Source organism: Podarcis raffonei, chromosome 13 (assembly GCF_027172205.1).
Source record: "Podarcis raffonei isolate rPodRaf1 chromosome 13, rPodRaf1.pri, whole genome shotgun sequence".
Lineage (NCBI taxonomy): Eukaryota > Metazoa > Chordata > Lepidosauria > Squamata > Lacertidae > Podarcis > Podarcis raffonei.
Window position 1 is genome coordinate 20,056,334 of NC_070614.1, and position 24,572 is coordinate 20,080,905.

At 45.4% G+C, this 24,572-nt stretch overlaps 1 protein-coding gene and 1 long non-coding RNA gene across 3 annotated transcripts in view; one reads left to right on the plus strand and one right to left on the minus strand.

Annotated features, from left to right (window-relative positions):
• Positions 1 to 13,033: 13,033 nt before the first annotated feature.
• LOC128399610 (uncharacterized) lies at positions 13,034 to 20,539 on the minus strand. Its single transcript, XR_008327245.1, has 2 exons — positions 19,674 to 20,539; positions 13,034 to 13,337 (listed from the first exon to the last, which is right to left on the minus strand). It is a non-coding gene; the product is annotated as an uncharacterized LOC128399610 (long non-coding RNA).
• COL1A1 (collagen type I alpha 1 chain) overlaps positions 17,781 to 24,572 on the plus strand; it is a 45,934-nt gene continuing 39,142 nt past the window's right edge. For both annotated transcript variants that reach the window (XM_053361207.1, XM_053361208.1), the window contains exons 1-7: positions 17,781 to 18,062; positions 20,444 to 20,629; positions 21,605 to 21,642; positions 21,745 to 21,780; positions 22,364 to 22,456; positions 22,576 to 22,644; positions 23,715 to 23,759. In XM_053361207.1, the coding sequence (XP_053217182.1) occupies positions 17,981 to 18,062; positions 20,444 to 20,629; positions 21,605 to 21,642; positions 21,745 to 21,780; positions 22,364 to 22,456; positions 22,576 to 22,644; positions 23,715 to 23,759 (549 nt within the window). In that variant the 5' untranslated portion in view covers positions 17,781 to 17,980. The remainder of the gene's footprint in view (positions 18,063 to 20,443; positions 20,630 to 21,604; positions 21,643 to 21,744; positions 21,781 to 22,363; positions 22,457 to 22,575; positions 22,645 to 23,714; positions 23,760 to 24,572) is intronic.

The window sequence follows — 24,572 nt, forward strand, 5'->3', positions numbered from 1 at the left end:
TATGGAGTTATTCAAGCCCCTGAGCCATGGAGATAACCTTTAGAAGACACCTGAAGGCATGTAGGGAAGTTTTAAAATGTTTAATGTTTTATTATGTTTTTATATATATTGGAAGCCGCCAGAGTGGCTGGGGCAACGCAGTCAGATGAGCTGGGTATAGATAATAAAAGCATGACGTAATAGGACACCCCTATTTTCATCGGAGAAATGTTGGAGGGTACGACTTGGTTCTGCCATGGTTGCCCCTTGATTCAGCAGTGAGAAGGCCCCTTAGCCTATGCTCAGAAGTGCAACACAGAACTCTGTCTCGAATTAAAACTGGGCACTGTGATGCCTGAATAATTTCTTGCTTTGTAAATCCCATTGCAAACTGACCTGCAGACTAATATGCAGACTTGATCAGTTCTTTATGATTTTAGAGAAAAAATATCACTGTGATGTGTGTATGCACAAATACCTCACCACTCTTCTCCACTCTATAGACATACACACACACACAACACACACACACACAGATTCCCCTCCTTCTACTCTTGTAATGCAACCCGTCCCAGAGAGTCCTGTATTTGAAGAAACATTTCATCTCTGCCCTGTCTCCTCCAAGGCTCTCTTTTAGGTCTTTGCTAATGGGCCTTGTGGCATTTTTGCAAGCAAGATTTCAATTAGGAGCTGGAAATAGCTTCTGAACCCTGCATGACTGATTGCCGGGTATCACCGGGCCAGCCACAATTAAGGAGGAAGAGAGAGGACGATTGTATGGTGGCCTGGCGGTAGGGACCATAATAGACCGGGCGTTGCCATCCATGTAGCCCTGTGGTCAAACCTCCTACTGAATGGGAGGGATCACAAGAAAGAGACAGTCAGCAGATAGAGGTGGCCGGGGAGGGGATTTCGGCTGACCTGCTTTGGGACAGAGAATTGCAGGATGGGCAAAGGTTTTAATCTGAAGATGGGCGTCAGCAGGATGTTTCTAGTTTCACGGCTCAGTCATGGGATGTTCTGGATTTATTCAGTTATTTATTAAATTTATACACTGCCCTTCATCTGAGGATCATGGGGCAGTTTGCAATATAAAAGCACAAAAATGCAAGGCGTAATAAGAAATAAAACATTCCCCCGCCCCTAGTTTTAAAGGCCACCGATCATTTCATTAGCCAAAGGCTTGGGAGAATAGGAATGTTTTTGCATGGCACCTAAATATATGTAATGAAGGTGAGCCTCCCTGGGGAGAGTATTCTATAAGCAGGGAGCCACCACGAAAGTGGTCTTTGAAGTACTACGTTCCTGAGCCATTTAACACACCCTCCACGTGTCCCTATTTTCCAGGGACAGTCCCAGATTTACAGAAGCCGCCCCGGTTTCTGATTTGATCCCGGAATGTCCCACTTTTCCTTAGGACATCCCTGTTTTCATCGGAGAAATGTTGGAGGGTTTGGAGTTACATGACCCCTTGAGCCAAGGAGATACCGTATTTTTTGCTCTATAAGACTCACTTTCCCCCTCCTAAAAGGTAAGGGGAAATGTGTGTGCGTCTTATGGAGCGAATGCAGGCTGCGCAGCTATCCCAGAAGCCAGAACAGCAAGAGGGATTGCTGCTTTCACTGCGCAGCGATCCCTCTTGCTGTTCTGGCTTCTGAGATTCAGAATATATTTTTTCTTGTTTTCCTCCTCCAAAAACTAGGTGCGTCTTATGGTCTGGTGCGTCTTATAGAGCGAAAAATACGGCACCGTAAGTAGCTATACAACTTTTAGAAGACATCTGAAGGCAGCCCCATATAGGGATGTTTTTAAATGTTTAATGTTTTCTCTCTCTTTTTTTTTTACATATGTTGGAAGCCACCCAGAGTGGCTGGGGCAACCCAGTCAAGTGGGTGGGGTAGAAATAATAAAATTATGATGGTGATGGAATAGGACGACCCTATTTTCATCAGAGAAACGTTGGAGGATATGCCAGCCACGGTCTTTATAACATCTCCATGGGACCCCTGGCAGTGTGGCGATGCCCTCCCACAAGTGGTCAAAGCTGGCTAATTTTGACTGTCAGTGGGACACCACCCCCCACGAGACAGGTTGCTGGGCCAGCCTGCCAGGGCAGGGAGAGACACAAGCTCTGAACAAACTCAGTCAGAGGAAATTCTGGGATGTGTTTTCCCCTGCGCCACTCTTTCTCCCTGAAGACAAAACTGGAGCAGATAAAGGGCATCTGGGATCTGTTAACCGGATTCAACACTGCAGAACACATGGGTTGCATTAAAGCAACTTTCTCCCCTCCCCCCTCCCTCCTTTCGCGCTAGGAAAAATATATATATCTCCAGCACTCCGTTCTGTTGCCACTTGGAAACTCTTCATATCTCTGCAAACGTTTCCTTCTTTGTGAGCCAAATTCAACTAACCCAGTTTCGTCCGTTTCTTTCTCTCTCTCCCCGCCCCAGGCCGAGTCGTAGAAATGCAAGCCTGGCTGTAACTCACACAAGTGGCCCTGTCAGAGACAGCGATGGCTGGAGCAACCCAGATTTTAAGGGTTTCCTCAGGAGTGTTGCCTTGACCCTAAAATGCGAGCTCTCGCCATATGATCAGTTGTACAATGAATGGGTACAGGGAAGACCTACATTCATTCTGTGAGGAGCCCCCCATGGATGATCTAATGAACATAGGTGGGAGGTGGGAGGTCTCTTTCCCCATTCTAAATATATTCATTGGACACGGGTGGCACTGTGGTCTAAACCACTGAACTTCTTGAGCTTGCCGATCAGAAGGTTGGTGGTTCAAATCCCCGCAACGCAGCGAGCTCCCTTTGCTCTGTCCCAGCTCCTGCCAACCTAGCAGTTCGAAAGCATGCCAGTGCAAGTAGATAAATAGGTACCACTATGGCAGGAAGGTAAAGAGCGTTTCCCTGCACTCTGGTTTCCATCATGGTGCCCATTGTGCCAGAAGCGGTTTAGTCATGCTGGCCACATTACCCGGAAAGCTGTCTGTGGACAAACGCCAGCTCCCTCAGCCGGAAAGCAAGATGAGCGCTGCAACCCCATAGTCGCCTTTGACTGGACTTAACTGCCCAGGGGTCCTTTACCTTTACCATTTTACCTGTTCCTCTATGTGCATCTCATCTTTCCACCTCCAAAACACCAAAGGCTTTCAGCAGAGCAGAAGATGAACCAACAGAGAAAAGCAAGAGGATGGGACAGGAATGGTCTGGTTTTCTAACCAGTGCTGGATTGACATATAAGCTAAACAAGCTATAGCTTAGGGCCACACTCTCTTGGGGTCCCCCCAAAAATTAAAGGAAACAAACCTGGATGTACATTTCCAAAATATAAGATAAAAAAACAAATCAAATAAAACCTACGTGTTGCAACAGTGTTTTGTGTTGTTGAGGCTCCTATAATGTAAGTAATGGGCCCCACCTGCTAGCCTGTTCCCTAAAATACCACTGGTTTGCTCATTTCTATATATAGGTTGGGGGACGCGGGTAGCGCTGTGGGTAAAACCTCAGTGCCTAGGACTTGCTGATCATAAGGTCACCGGTTCGAATCCCCACGGTGGGGTGAGCTCCCATCGTTCGGTCCCAGCTCCTGCCCACCTAGCAGTTCAAAAGCACCCTTAAGTGCAAGTAGATAAATAGGGACCGCTTTATAGCGGGAAGGTAAACGGCGTTTCCGTGTGCGGCACTGGTGCTGGCTCACCAGTTGCAGCTTCATCACGCTGGCCACGTGACCCGGAAGTGTCTTCGGACGGCGCCAGCTCCCGGCCTCTTGAGCGAGATGAGCGCGCAACCCCAGAGTCAGTCACGACTGCCCCGTACGGGCAGGGGTACCTTTACCTATATATAGATTGCCTACATTCTGCATGTGCAAATGGCTTTAGGTAACTATTAGGTCCATAAATTACCATATAGCATATATTCAAGACAAAAAAAAAGTGACAATTTGTTGTTGACAAAGGACAGCTGGACATATAAAGGGCCCCATTACCCTCAGTAGCTTAAATGTAAAGGTAAAGGGACCCCTGACCATTAGGTCCAGTCGTGGCCGACTCTCGGAATGCGGCGCTCATCTTGCTTTATTGGCCAAGGGAGCTGGCGTACAGCTTCCGGGTCATGTGGCCAGCATGACTAAGCCACTTCTGGCGAACCAGAGCAGTGCATGGGAACACCATTTACCTTCCTGCTGGAGTGATACCTATTTATCTACTTGCACTTGACGTGCTTTCGAAGTGCTAGGTTGGCAGGAGCAGGGACCGAGCAACGGGAGCTCACCCCGTCGCGGGGATTCGAACCGCCGACCTTCTGATCGGCAAGTCCTAGGCTCTGTGGTTTAACCCACAGCGCCACCCGCGTCCCGCCTCAGTAGCTTAGGGCCTCATCAAACTTAAATCCAGCCCTGTTTCTAACATCTGTGAACATGATGGACTGGAAAACCACAGCTCTCTCGACACATGCAATGCTATGGTGTGATGCATTGGACGGGCAATGCCTCAGTCCTCGTGGAAGCATACCTTGTTGACATTGTTGACTCTGCCTTTGTATTTTGTAAAAATCACAAATAAAATATATTTCTTTAATTTCTAAAAATACAAATCTGCAACAGAACAAAAATTAACAATAAAACCTAGTCCAGTTAATAGTGGGAAGAGCCAAGTTATTTCCAGGAAAATTAACACTGGAAAGAGCCAAGATTATGACAAGAAAACTCCACACAGCGGAAGCAGTCATGAGGCGGTGGTGGACCACTGATAAAGTGAAGTGAGCCATATGGGTTGTTTTATATTCGTTGCAAAATCAGTTGTGAGATTTTACCCCCTACAGTCAAGTGATATATAAATTGTCTGAAATTAACACTGACGTGTTAGCTCTGCAGCCAGCACTGATGTGCCCGCTAGCCACAACCTGGCACGTTCAACATTAGCATGAAGGAGGCCTACACATGTACAAAATGTCTGCTTGGCTCTTAAGATCATGTTGAGGGGGCTGTTCTCTGGGTGCTCCATCTCTGGTGTATGGGAAAGTGGGAACTGGGAACAGAGCCATTTCTGTGCTGGTAACCTCATTATGGAATACTCTGCCCAGAGACATCTACCTGGCACCAAGTAAGTTTCAGGTCCCAGGTCAAAACAATTTTCTTGCTATGTGGTTCCATGCCAATTTTTCTGTTGTTTTGTGTACCAATGGGAGCTTTTGAAAGGTCAATCAATCAAACCTTTATTGCATTAGCATACAGCCATAGCAAGATAAGACAAAAATGCTAGAGAGAAGAAACCTAACAAAACAAAACAAAATTCAAAACGATATTACTGGCATTATGACATTTAAATTACCCTAAGACGATAATGTAAAAATTTTAGTTGCCAGCACCGGGAATCTAAAATGCGGATGTATATAAAGCATATAATGGCCCCAAAATAGGCTCGGCACATTAGGTTAAAAAGGTAATAAAAAGAATTAAAACAGGTCCAGGTCTGGGACACACTACCCAGTCAGAGTAGCCCTGAGTTTCAAAGCCTGCACTATAAAGATTGCCACCCCACGTGAAATTTGGGGATTTGCGTCCACAAGAAGCGATTTCAAACAGTCTTCCTTAGATGTGATGGTGGGCGGGATCAAGAGGAGGAGCTTAGTTCTTATTAGCTCATAAATAGGGCAGTAGAAAAAGAAATGTATGAAGGCCTCTACTTCATTCATTGTGCATGGACATAGCCGCTGAGTAATAGGGGTCTTAAAGTAAAACCCCTGCAAGAAGGCCGTGGGTATAGAATGGAAACGGGCCATGGTAAACGCTCTTCTCAAATTGGGCTCCGTCAGGTCTATCAAGTAGTTGGCAAGTGATCTTACCACTTTCACTTTAGGGAGCCACTTGGTGAGGCGAGCTGTGGTGGACTGTGCCTGGTCCATGGCCTCGTCTCTTGTAAGAATCCAGGCCCGGATATTATGTTGGTCCCAAGATGACAGCGTGTCAAGATCTGGGAGGGAGTAGCGTGCAGTGATAATCTCCATGGCCTTGGACCATTTGTTGTTATGAAAACAAGTTAAAAAGGCTTGCCTGGCTAGTGGGGAGCCTGGGGCTTTAATTAATTTACAATAAAAACTAATAATTCTAATGTGGGCTCTCGCAACAATAGAGGGGAGGCCCAGTTCTGTTCTTAACTGTGCAGCAACCGAGCCCTTGGGGAGACCCAGTAACTTTCGTGCAAAAGAGTTTTGTAGAATCTCGAGCCGTTGAAGAGTTTTTAAATTCCACCCCCAGATTTCAACCCCATACAGTAACATCGGGAGGAATTTGCTGATAAATGCTTTTCTGATTGGTGGAACCAACTGGCCGCCTTTTGCATAGAAGAATTTCTCCAAGGCTTTGATGGTTCTACGGGCAGCCAGGATGGTCATATTTAGGTGAGCTGACCAACTAAGCCCATGCTGAAAAGTGATACCCAAATACTTGAATGCTGAACAATATTCAATAGAGTGGCCCTCAAAATTCCAGAATGGCTTCCGAGTTTTCGTGCCAAAAGTAAGAATTTTGGTTTTGGCGAAATTGATTTTGAGGGAGTTGGTATCACAATATGTCATGAGCCCTCTGAGCATGTTGTTTAAGCCCTGCTTGGTTAAAGTCAGAATCACCATGTCGTCCGCATAGAGTAATATGGGGATCTTGAGCTGTTGTAAAGAGGGAGCAGATTGGTTTAGGTCCTTCATGGTTGTAACGATGTCATTAATGTAGAAATTAAATAGAAAAGGGGCCAAGAGGCAGCCCTGTTTGACCCCTTTATTCAGAGGAAAAGAATCAGAAAGAGCTCCCAGAGGGCCAAATTTTACTCTGGCCGATATGTCATTATGAATTTCCATAAGAAGGTGGAGGAGTCTCTTATCTATGCTGGTGTAGCTAAGCTTCTGCCATAGCCTATCTCTAGGGATGGAGTCAAAAGCGGAGGTCAGATCCACAAAAGCCGCGTGTAGTTTGCAGTTGAACCTGTTTAGGTATTTATCAATCAGGGTAAATAGAACAAGACATTGGCCAGATGTACTATGACCTTTACGGAAGCCAGCCTGTTCCGGATGGAATAGCTTTGTTTCTTCTGCCCACTCGATTAATTTCTCTAGCAAGAATCTAGAGTAAACCTTGTATGATATTATCCAGCAGGCTAATAGGTCGATAGTTACGCGGATCTTGTGGGTCCCCCTTTTTATGTATTGGGATGACTATGCTCTGTTTCCAGTTAGGTGGAATCTTAAGAGTAGCATTAATAGTGGTAAAGAGAGATGCTAAAATAGGGGCCCACCACGTCTGGTTCGATAAAAATACCTCAGGTGGTATCATATCCTCCCCTGGGGATTTATCCCCTGATAGCATGCTGATTAGTTGTAAACATCTCTCTGGGGAAACTGGTTCCCAGGTGGGCAAGGCAGATGCTGGAAGAGAAGAGACTACGTTTACTTCAGGATCTGGGGCGGAATACAGCTGAGCAAAGTGAGAGTGCCAACTGGCTGCTGTGATGTTATTAACGATGAATGAGTGGGGTCTTAAACCTGCATTAATTAAATTCCAGAATTTCTTGTCGTCACGGGTTTTAATGGCCACTAACAGGGCCGTCCAGCGTTCTTTCGCAAAGTGCAATTTCTTATGTTGAAGCAGCTTCTTGTAGTATGAACGGAATTGGGCTAACTCCCTGATTTTGCTCTGGGGGCTGTCTGATTTCATATCAGACTGAAGAAATCTAAGCCAACTTCTGCACTGTTTGCATTCTTGGTCGAACCAAGTTTGATTCTTCCAGGTTAGAATCGCATGGGGAGGTTTCGTGAGTGAAGGAAGCAAGTAGGCTAGAATTTGCTGGAAAGTTGAGAAATGATTCACATTCGTTGTTAACAGCTGAGCTTTCAAGGCTAGGATCTCAGGGGAATTTAGGAGGACTTTTATGTCTTGCTCCAGATAGATATCCCACTTCTTACGTCCGGGGGCTAAGATCAGTGGGTCCTGGAGGTGGAGTGAGCTGGGAAGCCCCAGCTGTGTGTGCGGGAAGGAGATGGCGATTTTGAAAGGTAAGTCTGATTGCTGTGGAGGAAGGTGACTTTTGTGGGGGAATCACATTCTCCATGGGCTGTGGTCCTGATGCCAATTGGCTTCCCTAGCCCTTGTTATTAAATGAACCCCCACCCTCCCAGCTTATGACAATGCACTCCAGGCATTTAATGTAGCCAGATCTCCTTCCTATTGCCAGATCTGCCCAAGGAACTTGGAAGGCTGTGATGGAGAATCTTGCCAGCAATGACCAGTGATGAGGGGGGCTTTCCCCAAGGGTAAATATATATGAAACAAAAAACATTGGCTAGCTTGTCCAATGTTCAAGGTATAGCTCAGCCGATAGAGCATGACACTCTTAAGCCCAGGGTTGTGAGTCTGAGCCCCACATTGGGCAAAGGATACCTGCACTGGAGTACAGTGTCACCAATATAGAAGTAAAGGTAAAAGGTAAAGGACCCCTGGGCAGTAGTTATGTCCAGTCAAAGGCTACTATGGGGTTGCGGTGCTCATATTGCTTTCAGGCCGAGGGAGCCGGAGTTTGTCCACAGACAGCTTTCTGGGTCATGTGGCCAGCAAGACTAAACTGCTTCTGGCACAATGGGACACCGTGACGGAAACCAGAGCGCACGGAAACACCATTTACCTTCCCGCCAGAGCAGTACCTATTTATCTACTTGCACTGGCGTGCTTTCAAACTGCTAGGTTGGCAGGAGCAGGGACCGAGCAACAGGAGCTCACCGGGTCACGGGGATTCGAACCGCCGACCTTCTGATCGGCAAGCCCAAGAGGCTCAGTGGTTTAGACCCCAGCGCCACCCGCAATATGCTGATGACACGCAGCTCTACTTTTCCTTTACAAAACCTCCTGGTTCATTATTTCCTATCAGCAGAAGCACAAAGATTTCCTGTTTATAACTCTTGAGTATCTTGCATGTGTCCACAAGGCACATCTTTCATATATCTAAATATTTAAAAGAATAAGACATAAAAATACTAACAACAACAACATATTCAGTACCTAAGAGAATGGGCAGAAATGTAAACAAGTACACACATAAGACGTTACAAGTTTGGGCTGCCTCAATTAACACAAATGAGTTTATCACTGTGATTTTTGCCAAGAAAAGATGATGGGTTATCAGGAATGTTAACAGAAGGACTTTAATGGGCCTTAATGGCCTTAAACTCTCCCCTCTCCACCCCTGGAATGTGACATTATAAGAGCAGAGGAAGGGATGGAGAGAAGCAAGTCAGTCAGAGCTGGAATGCATTGGGAGCTGGCTGAGAAGTCCATGCTTCCTTCCCTGTTCCCAAATGCTCTCCTCGCATATTTGTAAACAAACAGATATGTCTTATCCAGAGGAAATTAAATCATGGACTTCTCAGTGGTCAAGAAAGTGAGGAGCACAGAAGAGTGCATTTTCTTTTCTTTCTTTCTTTCTTTCTTTCTTTCTTTCTTTCTTTCTTTCTTTCTTTCTTTCTTTCTTTCAAAAAACAGACCTGAGGAACACAAGGATGAAAAAGTTGTGTTCTCCTATCGGAGAAGAACGGCAGATGAAGTTGATGGACTATGCTGAAATAGCTAAAATGACCGGAAAAATCGGAAACCTGCTTCACAGTGTTTACAATTTGAGAAGGATGTTCTCAAGCTGCAACGTGTGCAGAGGAGGGCGACCAAGAATATTATTATTATTATTATTAATATTAATAATAATAATAATTTTTTATTTATACCCCGCCCTTCCCGGTTCAAAAACCGGGCTCAGGATAGCTACCAATAAATTTAAAACACTTTAAAACACTTAATTATAAAAACAGCATAAAATACAGTATAAAAACATGAATAACAATAAAATTCAAAAATAAAAAATCAATTAGATAATCCCCAGACTAGCTGGCTGAATTGGTCCTACTTGGGCCAGCGAGGAGGCCAGGGGAAAATTAGCTGTGGGGTCTCAGAGCGGGTGATCTTCATAAAAGGGGGGGGGGAGAGAAGATCAAGGGTTTTGGAAACCAAGCCTTATGAGAAACCGTTGAGGAAAACGGATGTTTAGCCTGGTAAACAATCTCCTGGAGGAGATTGTGTTGACATATGATAGACATATTCAAATATCTAAAGGGCTGTCACATGCAGAATGGAGCAAGCTTGTTTCCTCCAGCTCCAGAGAGTAGGACACAAACCAACGGATTCAAGTTACTAGAAAGGAGAAGAACTTTCCGACAGTAAGAGCTGTTTGACAGTAGAAAGGTCTCCATCAGAAGGTGGTGGACTCTTCTTCCTTGGAGGTTTATAAGCAGAGGTTGGGTGGCCATCTGTCATGGATGCTTTAGCTGAGATTCCTGCATTGCAGGAAGTTGGATTAGATGAACTCTACAATTCTATGATTCTATGATTCTCTTCTACCCTCCACACATTATTGCAATGAAAACCCAGTGAGCTTCATGGCCAGGTGGACATTTGAAGCCGGGTTGGTTAATCCGGCACTCTAACAACTACACCACCCTGCGTAAAAACGACTTTAGGAAATGGAGCTTTTACATATTCTTGGCTGCTGCAGGACACTTAAGAGGAGCGCAACTTCCTTGTGCCTCATTTGTGAGCAGGGCCATCTTTACCGGGGGTACAAGGGGAGCAGGGCACCCAGGTGCCGAATTCTGGGGGGCGCCAGGCACCCACCGCTGAAGCCGCCTAAGCTCTTAACTACCTACCTGTTATGAAATAATAAATAATTTTGATCAAGCTAGAAAAACAAAATACATATATACCTAGGTACAGTGGACGCTCAGGTTGCGACCATGATCCGTGCAGGAGGCACGTTTGCAACCTGCAGCGCCATGTCTGCACACATGTGGGTCATGATTCGGCAAGTCTGCGCATGCGCAAAGCATGATTTAGCGCTTCTGCGCATGCACGAGCACTGAAACCCGGAAATAACCCATTCTGGTACTTCTGGGTTCGGTGCGGTGCACAACCCGAAAACGCACAACCTGAAGTGTCTGTAACCTGAGGTATGACTGTATTACCGAAATGTATACCTACTGTTTCACTAAAGGACTTTTGACTTTGTGCGCTCATTTACCAAAGATGCACCTCGCCAGCAGCGGCGCTTGTCATTCACAACGGCAGCGCTTGTCAGACTCAGCGAGTGTAAGTGTATTGTAAATAATTGAGCAAATAAAAAAGTTTGCTTCTTTCCCTTCCCTTCTTTCATAAACAAGAGATAAAGCGTACGCGTGGTGTCTGACATAAGGATAATAAAAGTTAATTTGGGGGCTAAACTTAATTTGGGGGTGCTAGCCTGGCAGCGCATATGCTAAAGACTCCCCTGTTTGTGAGGTTTGGCTTCCTCTGTGCCAGGGTGCTGGGCTTTATGGGGGCATAAACTTCACATTTCACCAGAAATTGTTTGAGAGGCACATTGAAAATACACGGAACGCTATGGAGGAGAAGTGACTGTGATCCCATCAACTGGGAAATAGCTGCTCTGGTTTTCTACTATTTAACGTGCATTGGCCTATGTGTGCACTACACTGCAGCTTTTTAGCTTGAATCAGGGGTACCAACTTGAATAAAATATGGGGGGGGGCAGACAAGCCCTTCCCCACATAATCGATCATATGACGCAGCACACACACACACCGTTTGAATGAAAATGCCTATCCACTTTGAGGGGTCCTTGACCCTCTCAAATATTTTATTTGGGGGGGGCGAAGGGACCTTGGCCCCTAGGAGTTGGCTCTTATGGAGTTGACGCTCCATCAGCCAGCCTTAAGCTTTAAAAATGGCACCCACGGCGAACCTGGGCAACGTGGGGTGCTGTTGTTCAGAATGCTCCGTTCCTGGGCGGTTTGGTTTTTTGGCCTGTTGCCAGCACTGTCTGCCAGCACTCCATGGCTGCGGTGCACATGCATTTCAAAGGAGCTGCAACTAGCCTAGCCTGGACCCTGTGCTCGGTGTCCCAGTGCCACCTGTGGAGAGCTGTCCCAAAGTAGCGGTTTTTTGTTCGTTCGTTTGTTTGTTTGCAGAAGCAAGCCAATCCAGGGCATTGAAAAAAGTCAAAAAGCCCCCTACCCCTGGTTTCCCTCCATGAAATGCTAACTGAAACCTGCAGGCGCCCAGGAGGTTTTGCAGCGGAGGTACATAGATGGGAGTCAGTTGCTATACGCCCGCGGACCCTTGTACCTACGGGCCTGCCTCTCCTGGTATGTCCCACAGAGGAACTTACGGTCTTCAAACAAAAACATCCTGAAGGTCCCAGGCCACAGAGAGGTTAGGCTGGCCTCAACTAGAGCCAGGGCTTTTTCGGCTGTGGCTCCGATCTGGTGGAACACTCTGTCACAAAAGACTAGGGCCCTGCGGGACTTGACTTCTTTCCGCAGGGCCTGCAAGACACCAGGCCTTTGGCCAGGGCACAGCCTGACTCCCTCCTTTGGCAATCTTCACAGAACTCTTGCCCAATGGTTGCCATCAATTTGATTTGAATTAATTTTATAATGAAATGATTTTAGAATGTTGTATTATTTTATTGTTGTTAGCCGCCCTGAGCCCGGCTTCGGCTGGGAAGGGCGGGATATAAATAAAATGTATTATTATATTATTATTAAGAAGCCATTGAGAAGACATCAGAAGGTGTCTTCGTGGGGAGCCCCCAGCCACAAAGGCAAGCAGCAGCAGCAGTTGCATTGTGCTCTCTGCTTCTCTCCCTTCCTAATGAGAGGGTGACTATTCCTTTTCCTTCTTTCTCTTTCTTCTTTCTCTTTCTCTCCCAGTGCATTCTCCTCTCTCCACCCCCCACCCACCCCAGGCAAACCCATCGCATTCCTGAGCCCAAACTGAGAACTCCAAGTGATGAGGTGGCTTCTCTCCCCCTTCTTAGCCCAGTCTCACCCCCCCATCCTTCTCATTCTCTCTTTACACACACACACACACACACACACACACACACACACACACACACACACGGATTCTTTTCTTTTTGGTCATGCTGCAAAAAAAAAAAAAACACACACCCCAAAAAACAAAAATTAAAGACACATCTTCGTTCTGGAAAGCACTCAGCCTTTTTAAGCATCCAAAAACCCAGTCAGGATAGAAGGGAGGAGGAGGTGTCTCCTGCAACGTGTGCGTTGCCGCAGTCAATCAAAGCCGGTGGGATTTTTTTTGCATCTGCGTTGCTGGAGGGAAGTCTCTTTCGTTGCTTTGGTGGAACTCTGGTGTGCATTTAATTGCAGCCTATTAAACCCACACAGAACCAGGGCGCCTGCGCAGAAGGCTTCACGGCTCCACTTCTGACGTGTCCCTTTTGAGTCGAGAAGAATACACGTGGATCTGAAAAGTGGAAACGCAGAAATGTTTTTTACTTATTTATTTTTAGGGCAACCTGGAAGAGAGGAGTGCTCCGCGGAGCAAAGGGGGTGAGGAATACAAAGCAATCAATTTTTGCATCATCGTTAGCAAGGCCCGCCTGCGGAGGGTAGCAAGGCTGGGCATTTGAGGTGGTGGAAATGGGGATGGGTTTGCCACACACATTCAATGCAATTGCTGTCAACTGTGGCAGCCTGTAAATCTCCTTTTTGATGCAGGGAGATCATTGGATGCACACGGCGCTACGGCTCTTCATTTCCACAGAGTGGCTGGAGAAACCTAGCCAGATGGGTGGGGTATAAATAATAAATTATTATTATTATTATTATTATTATTATTATTATTATTATTCATTGCCCTCATGCTACTGCATCCGGTTTCACTGCCTGGAAGTAGGTCATGTGAGTTGCAACCATCAAGGGCATTCAAGTCCACACAGGAGCTCCATCTCCCTCATTCAATGCAGGGGTAGTTAGAAGTGGCTGGACTACAGTTCCCATTAGCCCCGGCCAGCATGGCCAATAGACAGGGATGATTGGAGTTGTAGTCTAACAATATCTGCAGGGCACCACACTCACTACCCATGCAGCTGAAGCCATCGCCTAGGAGCGTTATTTAGATTTGTGGCCTTTTCCAGAGTTGCGATCCTTCTTTAAACGCAATCTATGGCATGAGAATCATTTTTCATTCACCACCCCGACTTTCCTCTCCCCAGTTTTCTGATGCTTTTTTCTGGTGCAGTCATGGATGCACAATGGCAGACAATGTGCATGTCTCCCCCCCCCCCCTTTGCACTCAACTCTTTCCTTAACAACCAGCAGCAAAGAAAACCATTTTTAGAAGAACAGGGAATGGTGGCAGTACTGCTGGTGCAGATCCACCTAAAACCAGGTGGCAATTCCACCGGTTGAAGGTCAATGATGACACGACAATCTTTTTCAAAGTCAGTAAAAGAAGTTTCCTCACATCAGCTCACAGTTGGATTCCAGAAGGCAGACTTAGTTACAAATATGTACATGTGGATCTACCCCTTATGGGGGAATAATGGCAGTGCTTCTGCTAGCTGAGAGCTAGCAGATCAGTCCTAGCTGAAAGCTGGTCAAATGAAGAAGGAAGTCAAAAAAAGAGGAAGTGTGCTGTGTGACTGGTCCTTTTGTTACCTGGACAGGTAAAGCCACGCCCACCTTCTACCACGTGCAAAAGGAAGGATGCTCCAGCCAGGAAGATTCGCCTGGCTGGACCAAATATTCCCTCGCTTGTCTTCTCTAGCGTTACAAGGAATGTTGTACTTGACTGCCTCTCATGGATCACTTCCCACAGCCACTGCCCTTGACAATCTCTAAAATATATTCTGATCCGTGATCCATCCTTGTTTACAGTTGGTTCAAGGGATCCCGACCAGGCTTGCCCATTCATGAGGAATGCATCAAACCGTGCTTCTGCCTTCTCCTTGGCAGTCCCCCCTCCCTGCCCAGTGCCACCTCTACAATAGACCCTTGGCAAATAGGAGCTGCTGGTGGTCTCCTCCCATCCCTAAAGAGGAAATAGTGGGGTCTACCCTCTGGGGTCTCCCAGGCTCTGCAGCAACCCAGTGTGATTCAGAGCAAGCCCCTCTCCTTGCCATTATCTTTGATCAACTTCAAAGGTTGATTTGGTCCCTGTGTTTCTGCTGTATGCCATGTTTCTACGTGATTTGCCTGATGTGTGTGGGGGGAGAGAGACATGCATTTTGCCTTGTGGGCCCACCCAATTCACACTTCCCGAAACAATATGCCAACCGAAATGTAGGCGCCCCTCCAAAATCTGCTCTCCTCTGAATTTTGCAATACGTTTGGAAAGGAAATGCATACGTTCGGAGAGTGTGTGCATATATATGCAAATACTGGTCAAAGTAACGTACAACTCTTGTGTTATACATGGTGGAATTGCTTGCAAATGTGCGTTCATTAGGGGAAAGGTGCACTAAAGCTCTAACAATTTTTCATGATTTGTCGCGAAACTTTCTTGCGAAATTTTGAACGAAAAATTCACGAACTGGGGCGAACTGAATTTAAGACTGGGAAAATAAGCAGAAATTGGACAGATTTGTCTGCGTCTGCTGCTATGATCCATTCTGCTGCCATCGTGATTATTAGGAGCGTTAACTCATTCCAGAGTGTTCCTGTTTCATGGAATAGATGCATGTAAAACCTTAAAACTGCAAAGAAGCACAGAACTCAAATCCCGCTGCCTCTCCATGCTTCCAAGGATAAAGTCACAAAATGATATTTCTCTCTACATTTTTTATTTCTCCGGGAAAAGTTTGCTCTCTTTCTCATGGTGTTTGCCTTGGGATGCCTTCCCTTTGGAATCTTCTTGGTCCTTATTTTAAAACCCAGAAGTTGAGAGGTTGGCCTGTTAACCATACATGCATGCATACGCACACATTTATATGCAGCGGTAATTACAGCTTCTAAAAACTGCAACGTATCTTGTGCGCTGTTGTCACGATGCTGCTTCTTTTTCCAACCAACGTGGCTCTTCACGCTTTCGAACAGTCATGGAAGTTTGCCATACTTTTTTTTTTAAAAAAAAAAGAAAAATGCCCTTGAGGTCCATCAGGGAGACGGAGTATACTAGCTAATAAGAAATCTGCCTTTGGATTTTCCCCTGAGCTTCCTGAAATGCTTTTATTTGAGTCACAACAACAAAGCAATCTTTGCCACTGGGATTTGATGGGTTCGATCTTTCAAACCTTTGTGAAATAAGTGGTGGAAAGTTTGAGGGAGTCGCTTTTATTGATCAAAGGTTTGGGATACTCTTAGGAAAGTCTCAGTGAGGTTCCAGATTGGGATAGAAAGAGAAATATTGTGATTTTCTTTCTTTCTTTCTTTCTTATTCACATCAGTACAAATAAAGGGACGGTTTGGAATGTGGTTAACATTGTGTACAATGGGAAAAACAACAACTTTGTATGGTTTTAACAAGGTGTTTCATCCTGCTATGTGCACATGTGAAAACTGCCCTGCTCTGTTACACATCCTAACAGACAGGCAGCCATGAATATAGGTAAGCCCAGTGCTGTTTCCTGGGGGTACTCGGGGTATGCAGTACCGGCACTTTTTTATTTTTCAAATGTTAAAAAGCATGGCACTTACTCCTGATGAGTAACCAGCACTGGGTAAGCCATATCACACAGTGAAACACATACACAGGTAGCCTTCCTGTTGTTGTTTTTCACAGGGAGGGTGGTCAAAAATGGAAAGCCAAAACCCTGATACTTTGAGACACCCGACCGCAACCCTGTACTACCTGTGATCATAACTCATCGCTCCATTAGTGACTGCATTGCATGCAAGTTAAATCCCACCGATTTTTTCTATGGAATTCCCAAGCAAGATATGTTTTACTTCGCTGGGGTTGTAAACAAGACCAACTCCAGAACTTTCCTCTTTTCAAGCTGTCATAAGCAAATGTTTCCTGATGCAGAATCTCAGGTGTACTGAGATTCACCTACAGAGTCCCCATATGCATATGGTGTAGAAAAGGAACAGTGGGAACTTTGAAGGTCAGGAAATTCTGTGCAGAGCTGCTAAACGCAGAGGGAGTTGCAGAGATATTCCTTTCCCCTGCAGTTTTGCCTATTTGCTTCTTTTCTTTTGGTCCTTTGTAGATCATTCCAAGCTCCCTTCTCATTTTTTTTAAATAGGACAATCTCCAAGCCACTATATACACTTTAAAGGTGTGTATATGAAATTAAGCGGCAATTATTTTTGAAAGGACAGTGAGAAAGAGGACTAGGTGGCGAAAGAAAGGATGGATATAAAATTAAAGCAAACAACAACATAGCAAGGATCAGATCGCATTTAGAGAAAGTTTGCATGATCCCCAGAGTTTGGCTTTTTCTGTACTTAGAGAAGAAGAAAAAACAAGGACAAACAAATACACATTTTGCTCTACATCTCCCTCTGGTGCCTCACCTGCACAGGTGCGCTATTAGGTCGTGCAAAACCTGCAAGCTCCATCTCACTACTATCTGATCTTGCATGCCTCTTAATATTCAGCTTTTTTCTTCCTAACGCTCCTGTAACTCCTATTCTTCAAATCAGTCTGCTCCCACTTTTCTTTTAACTCCCCCAGTCCGCATAAATCCATACACACACGCATAAGCACCCTTCAATTCATACCCCATTACATTCCTCCCTCTTCCTGCAGAATCTACTGCCAACCCAGAAGATCCACTGGTTTTCTGGAAGAGAGGCTAGCGGGGTCCATTCTTTTTGTGATTGGTTAGAAAGGGGCTTGGCTTCGCTTCTCCACTTTTTGGGAGTGGGTGCATGTGTGTGTGTGTCTGCGTGTCTGTGTGCGCCTTGGGGGCAGGCTGGGCTCCTCTGATTGGCTGAGGGGCTGGCCCAAGATCCCCCCCTCAGCACTCAGAAGCAAGCGAAGAAGGGATCCACCTCTGGGACACTGGACCGTATAAAAAGGGAGGCTAAAAACTTGACAGAGTCAGTAGGAAGTTTCTGCTGGGGTCTGGAGTGGAACTACATAAACCAGACCATCCCTGTATGACTGGACACTAAGGCAGAACCAAGGATACAAAGAGTCTTCATGTCTAATATTTAGACATGTTCAGCTTTGTGGATTCCCGGTTACTGCTCTTGATAGCAGCAACTGTTCTACTCACCAAAGGTCAAGGCGAAGAAGACGGTAAGTACAGCATCTTATGTACTCTCGCACAGTGTATACATGTTAAATGACAGTTTTTATTGTAGTCCTATGGATGGGGTGCTCCTTGCCCCCATATTTCCTTTCCCCCATCTCTTTCTGTCGAATGCAAAACTATTTTCCCCCTCTGCACCACCCAGAACTCCAGAAGTGCAAAAGACAGTAAGCACCAAACCATTTCTACCGAGCAGTTTGCCAAAGTCGGGGAAGAGGGGCGGCGGCGGAGGCTGAGTTGTGATTTTGCAATCTGTGCTTCCCTGTGGTTGTAATACTCACAGCGTGTTGCGGTGGCTTGAGAGATGTAGATATAAGACCAGGCAAAGAGAGCGCTTGTTATATACGGTCTTGAGATTCCTTAAAAAAAGGAATTAAAAAAAAATTGAGAAAGGTCAACACACGTTTGTGACCTTTCCGAACCTTCAGGAGTTGGCATGAAGGCAATGCGGGGAGGAAGGCTTAAGAGACTGAAAAAAGAAGGCATCTCTCACACCTCGCAGATTTCTCCTGAAAGTGCTCTATGGAGAAAACAAACCACTCTTCTAAAAGCAAACTTAGCCAGCTGTGCATAGCCTTGGGCGTGTTTCCTTTGGTCTCCCTCCTCTCTCCCTCCCTCCTTCTCTTCTCTTAACATGTCCCTTGGGGCCAGATAACAAGTTGGATCAATTAGAATCTCTGCACTGGCTTGCCAAGTTCAGGAAAGAGGGGTGGGAACTGCGAGTGGGTTGTCACTGGAGGGGGGACAGGAAAGGGGAGCGCGGCAAATGATGGAAAACTCATTGTGCGTTCTTGGAAAGCCAAGTGCTTGACAGGCAGGAGAGGCGAGCAGAACAAAGCTGTTTTCCCTGCCTTGTCGAAGAAGTCTGCAAAAGCCATCAGGAAAATATTGGGGGGGGGGGGAGAGGAGGAGGAGGAGGAGAGAGAGAAGTTTCAGGATGATTCATAAGGAAAATGTTTCAGCAACTTATAAAGCGCAGGAGTCTAGACATCACTTCATAGACAAAGCCTTTTGGATGGTAAAGGATTGGAGGGAATCACTTTTGTTCGCCGACCAAGTCCATTGGCGACATCTACTGGCCATCAAGGGACTTGCTTGTCCTTGGCATTCTTCTATAGACTTGCCAGGGGTGGGGTTGTGGGGAGTGGCCTTAAAATGGGTCAGCAATGATCAAAGGGAGTGTGTTTCCGGGGTCGACAACTGAACAGGATTAGTAAACAACTCCTCACCGGAGGGAAATCAATTTACCATCAAGCAAGCAACATTTTTTGTGTGTAGTATATTCATCACTCCAATTATGGAAGTTTTGCTGCCATCTAGTGATGGGTGGGAAGTTTTCCTGAAGCATCCCAGGAAGGTATTCTCAAACATGAGTTTCATGTTCCCAAAACAACTTGACTCCTTCCCCCTTTAATTTTTTCCTTAGAATAGCGGGTTTTCTTTCTCCCTCCCTGTCCAGAATCTGGTGGGGTTTTTTTATTTTTGCAGAAAACTCAACAGTCCAGTGCTCAAATTTAAAAGGAGGAAATAATTTATAAAATGCACGGTCCCTCATTTAAAAAACAAAAACAAATTCTGCTAGAAAAGCAAATTCTTACTTCTTCTCCAGCATTCGTCCTTGGTCATATCTCTTGGTACCATCCTTAGCTCAGGTATGCTCCACAGTTAACATCCACGGTGCTACGAAACTCCTTGTTTCTGAGCAAGCTGGCGTCGGATTTCAGCCAAGGTGGGAGGCCTAGTGAGCCTGCCCTATTGTGATCCACACCTGCTGACTCCTCATCCTACCTAAATTGTTTGCGGTGGAGCTGATTTCCCAAGGCCACACGCCATCAGCGGGACGCAATTTCTTCTCTTACACGGGTCCTCTTCCAGTCCAAATTCCTGAGTCTCCCCCCCCCTCTCTCTCCCCTCTCCTCTTTATCTCTTTTGCTTCTTAGAAGGCTGTGAATTTCTTTCTCCTTTCTGTGTTTGGCTTGGCTTCAGCTCAGAACGTTGAGGTTACCAAGTTGGATGCAACAACCAGCCAGAAGTTTTGTTTAAATTCCAAAGCAACTGGAAAGAGTTATTGTGAGGCTGGCTCGTTTCCTGTGTCATAGAGTTTGCTTGATGAAAAGCAGATGAGGGTTTTCTTAGAGCACACGCACAAAATGTCAGCGTTAAGTGGAGAGCAGGAGGAGGAGGGAAGGGAAGCCAAACATTGGAAACAATTTTATTTTTTTAAAAAAATGTATGCGCTTTCCAGATCGATCTGTTGTAAGAAGTTCACATGTTTGCACCTTGGCCATTCTGCCGACACTGCTGGCTCCCAAAGGACCCTTCCCCCTTCCCTTGCCCACCTCATTTCTTGTGTCACCTCCTTCTTTAGTGCCATCTGGAAGCTGCATACAGGACGGAATAACGTACAGTGACCGAGATGTTTGGAAAACAACCCCCTGCGACATCTGCGTGTGCGACAGTGGCAGTATCCTTTGCGACAGGGTGATCTGTGAAAACATGGGAGACTGCCCAAATGCCGAGCTCCGCGATGGAGAATGCTGCCCTGTTTGCCCTGGTATGGATACTGACTTTACCTACTCTTCTTCCATCCACTCATACCAACAGTATTGCCTACGGTTCTGTCCGTCCACGGTCACTCAGTTCCCCCCCCCCCCATTCCATTTAAGCATACTCCAATCAGTCTCCTGGAGAAACTGCCTGCCCGCAAATGTATTTACTCATTATATCTATTCTAGTTTTACTAATTCACCCATCTGCCCAAACGAAACATCCACCTTCTACTAATGTACACCAAAATCCATTTGTTTACCTATCTAGTTCCTCTTCTCCCTCTCTTCTCTTTACATCAACCAATCAACAGCCATCTAATCACCCATCCATTTATCCATCCACCTACAGCCCCATCACCCATTTAATTGTTTCTTTGTATCCACCCCTCTATGTGCTATCTAACCGCTCATCCATCCATCCATCCACCACCCGTCTGTCTCCTGGTTCAGTTGCCTGAGGTTTTGTTTTCATCGTAAACGACAATAACAAACCACTAGTTTCATAGAGATATTTGCGCCCCTTCCTTGAGAGATTGCAGAAATTTGGCAAAGAAAATTCTGCAGAGTCAGGAAAGAGAGTGAAGAGTTGGGAGAGGACCTTTCAGGCATCTTAACTTTAGTTGATGCTATATTGGTGCATTATGGGAAGAAACTGGGCTTTCTTTCCTTTCTTTGAAAAGTCAACACTTCAAATAGGATTGCCCAAGTAGACTGGATGATGTGAATTCGGATGGTCCTTCAGATTGGCCCATTACATATTCTGATTAGGCCAATGATAGGAGTTGCCATTTCCTACCAACTTCTAAATGTACCTAGAAAAGAAGCCTGGTCTTCATTCAATGTTTATTAAGGGAAGGCTGTTCTGATAGACCAGAGGGCATTGTGGGTGCAAGGGAGGGGTTGCAATGGTATCAGGTGATGATGATAAATTCTGGGTGATGGGTCTGATTCATAATATTCCTTTTCCTTTTGTATTCAAGAAACCAGTGAACTTGCCCCAGAAGCCACTGGAGTAGAGGTAAATTATCTTTTGGTAACCCTAACTTCCATTTATTTGGATGCATCAATTTTGTTTTCTTTTTGATAACCAGCTAATCACTATTATCTTCCTAATTGGCAGGGTCCTCAGGGGGAACGAGGCCCTAAAGGAGACAGGGTAGGTATCTGTAATGAAACTTTGGCTGATAATAGTTCAAAGGGGAAAGGAAATAAAATTAATATGCAAGCATGCCAGAAAAAATGGTGGCAAGTAGTTGTGTGTGACTAGGACAGTCATAAAATATTCTTTGGCCGCATTTTGAAATTTCCATTCCTATATGCAAAAGAAATTCTGCCTACTTAGGTTGTTTAAAAGAACACTTGCCCCCTCTAACCTACAGAAAGGAGATTCAAATCTCCCCTTGCTTCTTCTTTTTAACAACATTTGAATTTATTCAGCTCACCTCAGCTTTTAACTAAAAGACCCGGCCATTTTGGCATTATTTACTACAGCATCACAGTGGTTCATATTTTGGGAGTGGGAGAATAGAAGGTCCCCCTTCAAATGTTGCTGGGGTGTGAGGAATTTCCAAACCAGTTTTGGTCTTCTAATATTGCCTTCTAATAATGGATAGCTTTAGCATACTCAGGAATCTGAAAGTTTTGTGTCTCTTTTGTAGGAAACGTATACATTTTTGTGCATTCAGCACCATATACTGCCACGGTGCTAACCTGCGACTTCCTGCTTTCTTTGTTTTCAGGGGCTTCCTGGTCCCCCAGGCAGAGATGGCATTCCTGGCCAACCCGGACTCCCTGGACCTCCAGGCCCCCCAGGCCCCCCAGGCCTTGGCGGAGTAAGTTGGGTTTGCCTCCATAACTTTTGTTTTTCCAACAATTCACAGAGGATGCATTTTTAAGAACCTCAGCAACACGTTCTCTCTTCTCTCTTCCTTTTCCTCCTCTCCCCTTACAGAACTTCGCTCCTCAGATGGGTTACGGTTATGATGAAAAATCTGGTGGCCTTGCTCTTCCAGGCCCAATGGTAAGTGTTGACGGTCTCAGGGGATTTGAGCTTAGTGTGGAAGGGGAAAAGTGGGAAGATTGTAGAAGTATGAATGAAGGAGTCTGTTTCGGCCTTCTTGGTTCCTTAATCTCAGGACAGAATGGTGAGGCCACAGGTAGGGAGGTACATGTTGCTAACTGATGTCCGCCTGATGAGCTCTTAGTAGCAGAAACTGAAGTATCAAAGATACTCCAACTTTATTCTTTTTGATTGGGCAGGCATCTCACTAATAAAGCTGAGTAACTAAGGGATAGCATTGCTTCTTTCCATGAGGAAAAGGGACATGGAATGTGGGTTCCATGAACTAATAATAAGCATCATGACAATGATAATTTTTTATGGTCCTAAGTGTTTACCATAGAGTTGGAAGGGAACTTGAGATTCATCTAGTTATATAACGTTAGATCCAGACTAAGTTGGTTAGACACAGCTCCCTGTGAAACCCGTGGAACAAGTTAGTCATGAAAACTCATTTTAGTGGCAACAGTGGCTTGAGTTTATGGCTGAGCAGTGTGGGTTAGTATACTCGCTTTCTTTAAAATACACCGGTTAATCTGGTTTGAAAAAGGAGCAGGGGACTTAACAGTGAGCAAATCCCCAACAAGAAATTAAAATAAGTCTTGCGGGAATCTTTTGAGTGTCTCTCATAGCTACTCAGAAGTTATTCCATTGTAGGAACCACCCATTTTGTGTTACATTTCACTTTAGGCTAAATCTGATGGCAGCCCAACGCCTCTCAGCTGGGAGGTATCCAAACACGCTGACCACTCATATAGCAACTACAAAAACAGACATACCCCAACATCAATGTGGAACACTAGTCCAAGAGAGATGAAATGGTTGTTTAAAGAGAGATGGAGGAAAAGCAATTTAGGAAATGACGTAAAAGTGGGTGGAGGTCAGAGTGAGGCCTAGTTAAGAGAAAAGGTCAAGAATGTATGGTTAGAGCAAGGCAGTACGAGAATGGATATCCACAAGGGTCAAGACAAGATGGCTCCAATTTCATTTACTCGGGAAACATGACTGATTCTTCTCACTTTGGTTTGCAGGGTCCAGCTGGTCCCCGTGGTCTTCCTGGTCCTCCTGGCGCTCCCGTAAGTACTTCTTTGCTTCCATCTTAATAACAAATTCTCAATACATTTTAGACAAGGGGTTGTGCATTTGGGATTTCAGATGAGAGAGGTGCATTGTAAATGTACGGACCTCAGTACTTGAGGCAATGTTCACCAACCAGAAATTCCCAGTTCTTTCCTTTGGTCCTATTCCTTCCTTTGGTTGGAGGAATGGGGGCTAGTGGGGTTTCTAGTGCTCTGGAGAGCAAGGATTTTGTGCCATCTTTGTGTCTTTCCAGAAAATAATAATAATAATGCAGGCTATATGCAAATCTTCATTTGTATAAATTCTGGAGTCACAGAATTCATTTATCCTTGGTGCAGAATAGGAGATTGCTTTGGTAGCAGGTTTGTTTCCTCTTTGAACGGAAGAAATAAGGTCCTCTCTTGAGAGGCCTACTCCATAGGCCTGGATGCTCACAGGCATTCACAGAAACTCTGGAGAGATGAGAGAAGGGACCATGGAATACATAACTATTTCCACATTGATGTGTGAGGTGGTTACTTATTGACACTATTCCTTCTTAAAGCGGGTAGACCAATAGTGTGCAATGAAGTCAGGCAAAGGTCAGGCAAGGTAATGTATTGCTTGCCTCTTAGAACAAGAGAGAGGGTGTGTGTGTGCTGGAGATGTAGGTGTCCTGAACTCCAATCCAAGATAGATGAAGAATCTAGATATTCTGTAGAACACTCTGCCCATGCACAGTGGCACTTGTTTCTATTTCTTTGTTGAGCTCCCAGCACTGGTGACCTTTGGCTCCAGTTGACCTTTACTAGGAAGCTTATGCATCTATG